The sequence below is a fragment of the Bombyx mandarina genome, chromosome 15 (assembly GCF_030267445.1).
Source record: "Bombyx mandarina strain Sakado chromosome 15, ASM3026744v2".
NCBI classification, from domain to species: Eukaryota; Metazoa; Arthropoda; class Insecta; order Lepidoptera; family Bombycidae; genus Bombyx; species Bombyx mandarina.
In genome coordinates this window covers 4,358,066-4,370,082 of record NC_143221.1, presented here as the reverse complement: position 1 = coordinate 4,370,082, position 12,017 = coordinate 4,358,066, and the positions used below count along the sequence as shown (strand labels likewise).

The 12,017-nt window shown below is 38.9% G+C and overlaps 1 protein-coding gene across 10 annotated transcripts in view; it reads left to right on the top strand.

The window, feature by feature from the left end:
- cac (calcium voltage-gated channel subunit cacophony) overlaps window positions 1-12,017 on the top strand; it is a 198,426-nt gene that overhangs the window by 156,196 nt on the left and 30,213 nt on the right. For 8 of the 10 annotated variants that reach the window (XR_016324164.1, XR_016324166.1, XR_016324163.1 and 5 more), the window contains exons 5-9: window positions 1,253-1,385; window positions 2,653-2,792; window positions 3,219-3,319; window positions 4,690-4,845; window positions 6,124-6,344. Coding sequence is in view for 5 of the 10 variants with exons in the window: in XM_089732761.1 (XP_089588887.1) it covers window positions 1,253-1,385; window positions 2,653-2,792; window positions 3,219-3,319; window positions 4,690-4,845; window positions 6,124-6,344 (751 nt within the window). In the remaining 5 variants the exon portion in view is untranslated. Of the gene's footprint in view, window positions 1-1,252; window positions 1,386-2,652; window positions 2,793-3,218; window positions 3,320-3,976; window positions 4,075-4,689; window positions 4,846-6,123; window positions 6,345-12,017 lie in introns of all 10 variants that reach the window. The other 2 variants (XR_016324167.1, XM_089732765.1) reach the window with 1 other exon arrangement.

Sequence of the window (12,017 nt, the reverse complement as noted above, 5' to 3'; positions counted from 1 at the left end):
AATATTAAACGAACGCCTTGTTTGGCCCTTCATGCATTTTGTAAATACGAGGCTCTTCCTCCTATATCTCAGCGGAATCCAATTTCGACCGTAAACAGAATGAAAATACATTTTTATTACGATAATTTGAACTTTTAGTGACTATAGTATGGTTTAGATTTTGTTAATGACTTTTCAAACTCAGCCACGCTTCCCTGGGACTATAGTGAATCATAATCGGGAGCACAATATCGGATCTAGTTTTGCGAAAAACCATTTCATAAGCATTCGCTTGGCTTTTATTTTATGCATGCCATATTCTTTAAAATAAATTATACAACAAAGTCAAGTAGCATAAGATCGAACCTATGATGAAGTCAGAATCGTTCCTTTTCAACCGTGCTTGTGTGGTTGAACTTTATGACATCGTGCCTTGGTGTCTGTGACCATTTTCTTCGTACCGTTTTATTAATTTAAATATTACCACCTATTTGTTCATTTTTAAAATTTTAGTAAAGTGCATTTCTTTTATGCTGCATTTTCCTGACATTCTTTCTATTCGATTGCATTTTACTACGAATACTACATGGGTTTAAATACTTTGCTTTACTCCTTCAATAAGCAAGAACGGTGCATGATACCTATCTAGCTACCATAATATTGTTACACATATATGTATAATGGATCATGTATATGTTTATTACGACTAATACCAAGCAGATGAGGTCTCAAAAATTGCATTTGTCTCTAGGCCGACTTTGTGTATTTTATTTCCTACCTATGCTGACAGCCTTGAGAGGCTATTTTAGCTTCTCCTTGACGTGTAGGTGAGCTCACGGGGCTCAAACCGGGAGCGTTGCTAACACTGGCCCTAGCAAGAGCAGTGGTACGCAGAATCTGCCACCGGATCGGAAATGCGACCCATTGAGAAGTTCCGGCGAGAAACTCAGTGGGGTCAGTGGGGTCTATGCGTTAATTCACTGTGATAGTTTTCTTTATGTAATGCTGTCATAGCAATAGGTACGGCTTTCTATATCACCTTACTCCATCTTGATAACACAAGCATATTAATATCGAAATTAACGCTAGATTGTGAAAAGACTCTGTTTATGAAAATGACAGATTCCAAATTAAAAAATTATTACTTTTTTGTTGTTATATTATAAAAGCAGCATTAAAGAGCCAGACTGATAAAATTAGATGATTCAAAACCTGTAAATAACTTCTAGACGATATTCTAGTTAAATTAAATCAGAATCGTCCTTAATTTCAGAACTACAAAATTTATTATCGAGTGGCCGCCTTTCGAGTACGCGGTGCTACTTACCATCATCGCCAACTGCGTGGTGCTGGCGCTGGAGGAGCATCTGCCCAACGGCGATAAGACCATCTTAGCACAGAACCTGGTAAGCATTTTCTATAGTAACCTAGACGTTACTGGAGCCCACAAACAACATGACCACCACGTTGGTATCATGTTCAGTAACAGGATTGTATACCATCGATTTCCTATCGGAGTCATTTTAATGAAAGATATTTCGTATTCTGGTTGAGCCCTGCTCGTACATCGCATTTATTTTCAGCGCAATACCAAGGATAATCTTGGGCCATTGAATGGGGAACGTTTATTTATAATATTTATAAAAGATATGGGAAATTCTAGGAGGAAAATATGGTGAAAGTTCTCATGATGTCGAGAAATTTATTTGAAAAATAGTAGCAGCAGTGTAATGTTTTCAGATAGCCGCCCAAAATATTATTATTAAGAAAATCTAACTGCTTCTAATAATAATAATAATCTTCTTTGAAACTTCGATTCTAATTGTCATGGTGGTGTATGAGTAACATAGCCCATCTTATTACTAAACTTATGCAACGAAAATTGCTTCAAAATGCTAAGCTTGTAACAATTCAATATCAGACGGGGTAGATGATTTGCCAGTGGAACAATAATAACTCGAAATATTTGTATCAACATTAACTGTGCAATTACTAAAAACTGGACTGCTTTCTCTTTAATATAATTTTATTCATTGCCTAAGTTACTTATTGTTTAGCGGTGATAGGCTATTTTGGGAAATATACTAAGACCTTCAAGAACTATCTCTGTTAGCAGCTTATATTTTATAAATAAACAAAACTTTAATTCTGCCAACGGAAGCTAATAGGAGTGTTGATTTATTCTGAATTTAATGTTTTGTATGGCACTTATGGATAATTAATTAGTTTTAAGCCATGACAATTATAAAACTGCATTCGGTTTAATAATTTGATACTGGTTTTCGAATTTTGGTAATTAAACTTAAAGCCACAATACTTCGATTATTTCTCCATGTACGCTCAGCCACAAAATTCCATTATGCTTTCTGAAATAAGCAGATAATACATGCAATGATATTAATTATGAATGAACAGTTGCTTTTTTAATAAAATTTTATTAGTTTGATGTATGTCTGTTTGTTTGTACGTAAGGGAATCTTTGAACCTTGAAAATTTTGACAGGTATCAAAATCCTACAATACGATAATAAGATAATACAATATTTTTTTAACTTCTAAAATCCTGAGCAGTATCGCTAAAAGAAATGATGGAATTAATTTTTAGTTCGGTTTGCTATTGCAAATGTATTTTCATAATTTTCATACTACATATAATATTTTATTTTTGTTACAGGAAAAGACCGAGACGATCTTTTTAGGCATATTTTGTGTAGAAGCATCGTTGAAAATTTTAGCCTTAGGTTTTGTTTTACATAAGGGATCTTATCTTAGGAACATTTGGAACATCATGGATTTTTTTGTTGTGCTAACGGGGTGAGTACTCAAAACCAATTAACCAATGGTAGTACTTAATATTATTACACGTGTGATTATGTAAAAAATATGATAACGTCAACATTTTGTAATGACAAAAGAAGCTCTAATAAAATTACCTAATCACACTAAAACTTTAGTATATGGATTTAGACTAATACCATAAACGCCAACTGATATGTATTCGACGCGCAGTCTACAAATAATCACAATAAAAAATTAAGTATTAGTATTTTGAAACTTGACCTCTTTGTCCACTGCGTGTTACAGATTAGCAAAAAATTCGAAATGCAAAATTTTAGCTTTGAAGAGATCAGGGTAAGCAATTGGCTGAATCTGAAACCAAAATTTTTAGGTTACGCATAGGTTTCTTTAGACGGTTTCAGTGTATACGATATTCAATAAAAAAAAACATAACAAAAATAGGTCGATGACGATATTCGCCGAATACAACGTGGACGTTGACCTGCGGATGCTGCGCTCGTTCAGAGTGCTCCGACCGCTCAAGCTCGTCTCGCGGATACCAAGTAATTCACAGTAATTGGCGAAAAGTTCATATAATTAATTACTACCTTATTTATTGTCATAGAAGGTTCTGGCTAGATGTTTTTTGGATTTTTAAATTTCGAATTATTTGAACGTAGATAAAATCGTTAGCTGTGAAACATAGTTTTTTTTTTCAATTCATTAGCAAATGATTAATGTAGTAATGTATTCTCGGTTTGTTCACTGACACGTTTATGTAACACAAATTAGTAAATGTGTGTTTTTCTCATGCGTAATAAGATGTGAAATGTACTTTTAATTAAGGCTACGTGTTGCATAAGAGTAATTTGCTATAAGTTTTTGTGTATTGTGTAGGTGTTCTCAAATACGAAAGGCTAAATCGTAATTAATTAATTTAGTCCAATTAACTATTATATTCTAGGTGTGAATAATTATGGTGTACATTAGATGGAAATCAGTAAATTTTAATACGACGATAATTAGACACACGATTTCATAGAATGTAGCACATTTGTTTTAAAGAAACTTGGAGATTGTGTAAAGTCCATTGCGGCCAACATAGCGAACGAAACGTGTCTGACAAAATTATTCCCTGACAAGCACAATCTTCAGTAGCATTTTATTACTAAGGTAGTTGCTAGTTCAAGCTATAGTATCGAGTGATATGTGTTTGGCAGTATCATCACGCAGACGCCGATGGTGCCCGAAGTCGACTTCAGGACCTTGCGTGCCATTAGGGTGCTGAGGCCCCTTAAATTAGTATCGGGCATTCCTAGTGAGTTCTAGAATCTTCCTAGCTTAGTTTTAAATAGCATCACGAACATTTATGTTGCATATATTTAAATATACTTAATTTGTTTAAATTTTTTGTCTTGCTAGCGTCAAATCTTTTGGATGGAAGCGACCGTAGGATTGTATTCCATATGAAAACGCAATGCACGTATTGCATCGTTCCATGTTATAATAAAATGTATGCAACAAAGTTGTTCAGTTTGATTGTGAACTAATTTATTTAATATGTTCTGTCATTGTATTCTTCGATTGAGCATTAACTCTTGTAGTTCTCATATTTATTTATTTAAATTGTAGCTCATATTAATCTTTTCTATCTCCGTCGCATCTATTCTGAATTAAGTCTTGTTAATGAGATACTTAACTATACTCTGTATAGAAATCATAAATTTTCTGCAAATCTGGCTATTCAATAACTGTTGGATTTTGTTTATACATATTATATATGTGTTTAACGTTTGTACCTATTTCTGTATAAAAATAAAAACATTTATAATCAAATATTAAAAAAAAAAAACAATTCTGCGATCTATTCATACCGTAACTTTAAATGCCAACCTTATGATTGTGAAATAAAGCTTATAATTATATGCATCAGGTCTGCAAGTGGTCCTGAAATCCATAATAAAGGCGATGGCCCCGTTGCTGCAGATAGGCCTGTTGGTGCTTTTCGCGATTGTTATCTTTGCCATCATCGGCCTCGAGTTCTACTCAGGGGCGCTGCATAAGACTTGTTATAGTTTAGAAGATATTAGTAAGTTAATTTTCATATTAAAGTATGAGCTGTGCCACCAATTTTCATATTGTCTAGGCAAGACAAAAAGTCGCGATTAAAAAAAGATATGTGGTGTCGTGGGAACGATAGGAACGAAGTTTCTTATTATAAAATATTAATTTTAAGTTTTATTCGAGGTATAAAGAAAATAATTATTCGGGTATACATTTTTTAACATGATTTTTTTATTGATAAAAATAAAAATAAAACTACTTTTGGAGGTATACGACGCCCGCCACATACTTTACAAAGTTATCAACTTTATTTTATTCACAATGATTTATAAAAAAAGATATAGCAATAATATGCAAAGAAACAGCTATTTATATGAATAATAATAATAACCGTCATCACGTAGACTATACTTTAGACACTGTATAGCCTCATACTAATATAATAATAAAAATCTTACGTTCCGGACGTTTTTTCCCGGTTAGGGTACCCCTCCGCATCGTCCCATAAGAAACTTCGTTTTAAAAACGTAATTTTATTATCAACCGGTCGCAATAAAAGACAATATATAACATCAACTAATGCACGGGGTTAAAGACCTCATGTGACGCGGAAGGGGGATGTTAACTGACTGACTTTGCTTTTGCGGATTAATTACGAATTTCCTGAAATTATGAGTAACTTTGCTGAGCGAATAAAGTATTCCTTTCGTTTATATTGAATATTAGTGAGTGATCACCCTCGCTCATGGACATTAGCAATAGAAAATTAGCCGCTACGTATCGCCGAGAACTCTCTCCAAATCTCGTTTGAATGAAGACACGACATTGAAGTTAGCAACGCCGTGGAATGGGTTAATTGCAGAACCAGATTGCACTTTAATTATGTTTCCGTTAAGTGCCACCGTAAAGAATAGATGTTTGAAACTATTCCTCGAGCACTTCTCATAGGCGGGATAAAGAACCAAAGTCATCAAGGGGAAACACATCCTGTAATATTTTTTTTTATTGCTTAGATGGATGGACGAGCTCACAGCTTATAGTGTTAAGTGGTTACTGGAGCCCATAGACATCTACAACGTAAATGCGCCACCCACCTTGAGATATAAGTTCTAAGGTCTTAAGTACAGTTACAACGGCTGCCTCACCCTTCAAACCGAAACGCATTACTGCTTTATGGCAGAAATAGAAGGGGTGATGGTACCTACCCGTGCAGACTCTCAAGAGGTCTTACAACCAGTAAAAAATCAACATTTTTTAAATAAAAAAAGTAAATATTCTAATTTATAATAAAAATATTCTACAGGTCAAATAGCAAATGAAGGTGACAGTGCGACACCGTGTAACGCTGATAACCAAACACTAGCTCCGTACGGGGCGAATGTTTGCAGAGATGACATCAGCACGTGTTTAGAGAAATGGGAAGGGCCAAACAGGGGCATCACGTCTTTCGATAATATCGGCTTCGCAATGCTCACTGTCTTCCAGTGCATCACCATGGAGGGCTGGACCGCCATTCTCTATTGGGTGAGTGAACTTTTTGATGGTAGACTAAGATACTGGGAAGAAAAACTCTCACCGTATCTTCTCAGTGGGTCGGGTTTCGGACTCGGTGATAGATTCTGCGAAGCACGGCTCTTGCTAGGGTTTGTTAACAACGTCGTCAGGTTTGAGCCCCGTGAGCTCACCTACTAGTTTAGGTTACGCTGAAAAAGGCTATCAGCTTAGGTAGGAAAAAAAGGAAGGTGTGGCGTGTATATATTTTGTATAGCTTTAAGTTTATTTTATTGTATAGTGTTATTGTATTTAGTCTAAAATATATTTTATGTTAAATTAAATAATATTATTTCCGGACAAGCAGTTAAATTTTATATATATATAGTGGTGGCTACGCATCCTCGGCGCCCGCGGCCCGATGGAGCGGCTCCGCTGCCGGCCGTTCAGTTCGATCAGTTGGCTCGCCACTAGTCGCCACTACGGACACGCACGACGTATATGTCTCTAAATAACGCTGCTTCCGATTAGCTATAATTTCCTTGTAACTTCAGCTTAGTTGCTTTCTCGTGGTACATATACTCCTTCTTGTGGTGTTGACTATTATTGTGTTTAAAAATAACAAATAAACTGTATAAACCTGTGGGAACTATTATTCGGTTTTTAACACCCTACGCTAACCAACACCCACATTGGTGACCCCGTCAGAACACGGAAATGAGTGTATCCAAAAAACAAGTTGTGTCTGCGGAACAAAATCGTGGTGATGTTCCAGAAACTTATCGTGTGGGCGTGCGGATACCCCCATTTTACGCCGAGAAACCCTCACTTTGGTTCTCCCAGATGGAAGCACAGTTTGCTTTAGCAAACATCAAGACGGACGAGACAAAGTTTTACTACGTCACAGGCAACCTGGATCCACAATTTGCAAGCGAGGTCGAAGATATAATTTGCTACCCACCCACGGAAGAAAAATATGAAAAATTGAAAACTGAACTCATAAAGAGGCTGTCAGCATCGCGTGAGAAAAAGGTAAAGCAGCTTCTTATGCATGAAGAGCTTGGGGACAGAAAACCATCGCAGTTCTACCGCCACCTTCTTAATTTGGCTGGACCTGGGGTTCCGGAGGAGTTTCTGCGCACAATTTGGACAAGTCGCCTACCCAACAGTACGCAAGCCATCATCGCGTCACAGACCAAGGCCGATATGGATGAACTTACGGAACTAGCCGACAGAGTTCACGACGTAGTCGGCTCGCAAATTGCATCGACATCCGTCGTCACAGCATCATCGGGGACTTCTAGTGACGGTATGGCCCTCCAGATTGCCGCGCTGACCAGGCAGGTGGAAAAGCTAACTGGAAGAATGGAACGAATGTCTCGACCCAGGCGACGCTTCGACAGCCGTACGCGTAATCGTTCGAGCTCCACAAGATCACAATCCAATTACCGACGGTACCCTCTATGTTGGTACCACCACAAATTCGGGGAGCAAGCTAAAAAATGCATCAGACCATGTGACCATCACACAGCGGGAAATGCAAGGGGCAATCAATAATGGCGACCGATGATTGCCCGAGCGCTGGTCGCTTGTTCGTTACCGATCGAACATCAAAGACGCAGTTTCTGGTCGATACAGGTAGCGACCTCTGTGTTTTTCCTCGGTCGGCATTGCCCGAACGCCGGCAGAAGACCAGCTACCAATTATGTGCAGCAAACGGAACACCCATTTGTACATATGGTTACAAAAATTTAATTTTAAACTTAGGACTACGCCGTGACTTCACCTGGCAATTTATAGTCGCTGACGTCACAAAGGCAATAATAGGTGTAGATTTCTTGTCGTTTTACAATTTAATTGTTGATTGCAGGAACCACCGTCTTATGGACAATAATACAACACTCGCGGCCCCGGCTTCTCCTGCCTGCCCGTCTGATGTTGTTTCTTCGGTAAAGGTACTCATTGGTGACAGCACATACCATCACATACTAAGAGAGTATCCTGACATCACCCGTCCTTCAGGTATTCATCGCACACCAACACATAATACGTTACATTACATAAATACTACACCTGGGCCACCAGTTTCATGTACACCGCGTAGGCTGGCCCCCAACAAACTAAAAATTGCAAAAGAGGAGTTTGATGCGATGCTGCGTAATGGCACAGCCAGACCCTCAAAATCACCATGGGCATCTCCGTTGCACTTGGCCCCCAAGAAGGACAATGGATGGCGACCTTGTGGGGACTATCGGATGTTGAACGCCAGAACAGTGCCAGACAAATACCCAATCAGACACATTCACGATTTTTCACACAGTCTATCAGGGTGCTCTGTGTTTTCCACTATTGACCTTGAAAAAGCCTACAATCAAATTCCCGTGAACCCTGAGGACATTCCAAAAACGGCCATTACAACAAGCTTTGGGCTATATGAATTTCCATATATGACCTTTGGACTCCGTAACGCTGGACAGACTTTTCAGCGTTTCGTTGACGAAATGCTGCGTGGTCTGGATTTCTGTTACGCTTATTTGGACGATTTTTTAATTTTTTCGAAAGACCAAAACGAACATGAGGACCACTTACGTCAAATTTTCACCCGTCTTCAAGAATACGGCATGGTCATCAACACTGCTAAATGTGTCTTCGGTGTAAGCGAGGTATCTTTCTTAGGTTATAGTATATCAGCCAAAGGTACCAGACCGTTACCAGATAAAGTGGAGGCCATCAAGAGATACCCTGTTCCTAAGACCGTTCGGGAGCTCCGACGATTTTTAGGGATGATAAACTTTTATAGGCGGTTCATACCTAATGCTGTGCAGAGCCAGGCTCCTTTAAATGCCTTATTAACAGGATCTGCAAAAGGTTCTCACCCTGTACACTTCACGTCAGAGGAGACAACAGCATTCAACAATTGCAAAGAAAGCCTTTGCAAAGCTGCAATGCTGGCGCACCCAGACTGTGAGGCTAAGCTTGCAATTATGACCGACGCCTCCGACTCAGCCGTAGGTGCCGTGTTGCAGCAGTGCAGAGATGGAAAGCCATGGCAACCACTTGCATTTTACTCCCGTAAATTAAGTCCGTCACAGCAGAAATACTCGCCCTACGATAGGGAATTGCTTGCCATCTACGAAGCAATAAAACACTTCAGGCATATGGTCGAAGCACGGAATTTCATCATCTACACAGATCATAAACCCATCTGTTTCGCATTCCATTCGCGAAAGGAAAACTGCTCACCAAGACAGTTTAGACATTTAGATTTCATCTCACAATTTACGACTGACATAAGACACGTCGCAGGTAAGGACAATGTTGTCGCTGACAGTCTCTCACGGATCGAGGAAATCGTCCAACCGGTGGACTTGAACAAATTATCCGAGGCCCAGAAAGGCGATCGTGAGCTTGGACACTTATTGGACAGTGATACGTCATTACTCTTAACAAAAGTTAAACTGCCGGGATCGAATGTTGAGCTGTACTGTGACGAGAGTACCAAAATCATTCGACCGTATGTCACTAAAGAGTACCGACGTCAGGTATTCGAGAGCTTACACTCCTTAAGTCATCCTGGCGCTAACGCAACGACCAAATTAGTTACCGAAAGGTACGTTTGGCCAGGCATGAAAAAAGACTGTAAAGAATGGAGCCGCGCTTGCATCGCGTGTCAACGTGCCAAGGTTTCCCGTCACGTAGCTTCACCAATTGGAACCTTCAGGCTACCAAAGGCTAGGTTCATGTATATCCACATCGACCTTATAGGGCCTCTGCCGTTCTCACAAGGTTGCCGATATTGCCTCACTGCCATCGATAGGTTCACACGTTGGCCTGAGGTGATACCGATACCAGACATCACGGCCGAAACGATTGCCAAGGCCCTAGTGAGTGGATGGTTTTCACGATTCGGTTGCCCATTGGACATCGTGACAGATCGTGGCCGCCAATTCGAGTCTGCACTCTTCAAAAAGTTATCAGAAATCATCGGATTTAATCACAGACGTACTACAGCTTATCATCCAGCCTGTAACGGACTCATTGAACGATTCCACAGGCAGCTGAAAGCCGCCATCGTCTGTCACGCCAAAGACAATTGGATCGAATCTCTGCCCTTGGTGCTTTTGGGTATCCGGAATGCATACAAGGAGGACCTCAAGACAACATCTGCTGAACTTCTGTACGGCGAAACTCTCAGACTGCCAGGAGAGTTATTTCAGGCAAAAGTTGATGACACAGAAGACATGAGCGAGTATGTGGTGCGTTTAAGAAACTTTGCCAAGAGACTTCAACCGTTACCAGCCTCCCGTCATGGTAGCAAACCAACGTTCGTTTTTAAAGACCTTTCTTCAACCAGCCACGTATTCCTAAGAGATGAAACATCGGGTTCCTTAAAAGCGGCTTACACCGGACCACATGAGGTAGTGCAACGAGGAGACAAGGTGTTCAACCTCCTTGTCAATGGCAAAAGAGTTACAGTTTCTATAGACCGACTTAAGCCAGCCTACACACTACACGACTCAACTACACATACTAATACAGCAACAACACATACTAACACGCACATACTAATACCCACCACCAATTCACCTACTGAGAGAAGCAACATCAGAACGACGAGGTCTGGTCGTAAAGTACGATTCCCAAACTATTATCGCCCGTAGGACGGTCTCTGGAGGGGGGTGATGTGGCGTGTATATATTTTGTATAGCTTTAAGTTTATTTTATTGTATAGTGTTATTGTATTTAGTCTAAAATATATTTTATGTTAAATTAAATAATATTATTTCCGGACAAGCAGTTAAATTTTATATATATATAGTGGTGGCTACGCATCCTCGGCGCCCGCGGCCCGATGGAGCGGCTCCGCTGCCGGCCGTTCAGTTCGATCAGTTGGCTCGCCACTAGTCGCCACTACGGACACGCACGACGTATATGTCTCTAAATAACGCTGCTTCCGATTAGCTATAATTTCCTTGTAACTTCAGCTTAGTTGCTTTCTCGTGGTACATATACTCCTTCTTGTGGTGTTGACTATTATTGTGTTTAAAAATAACAAATAAACTGTATAAACCTGTGGGAACTATTATTCGGTTTTTAACACCCTACGCTAACCAACACCCACAAAGGAAAAGAAGGAAAAAAGTTAGTACTGAGTACTGAAAAAATTGTAATTAATCACTTAATACTAACTAATTGTTAATGTAATCAAAAGTAACTGACGTCTTTTTCGTAAACTCTGCGACGTAGATAAGATTTTTGGAAAATGAAATAATTAAAACAAACAACTAACAAAATTGTCACAAACAAACTCTTAGGTAGGTGACCATAAGGTATGTCAGTTTTTAACGCATTATAACAATATATTTAATAATAAATATATTTTTTTAATAAATAATAATTAGCGCAGCATTAAAATATCGCCGAATAGTCTCAGTCGTCCGTGTGACTACGAAAAATGTAATGATGTCGACACGTCGGCGATGATAAAATGAAATAAAAGAGTTGTTCACACAGATAGTAGGGAAATATAAAAAAAATGTCACAATCTCTGGCAGGCGAAACCCATGTTGTTTCTTTGAAATTTTCATTCATTTAAATACTACTTGAATAGTATAGTTTTAATAATAATAAAGTTTAAATTTCAATATTAAACGCGAGAATGTATGTTGAATTATGAAAAACAAATAAGTCATAAATCTGGTTATA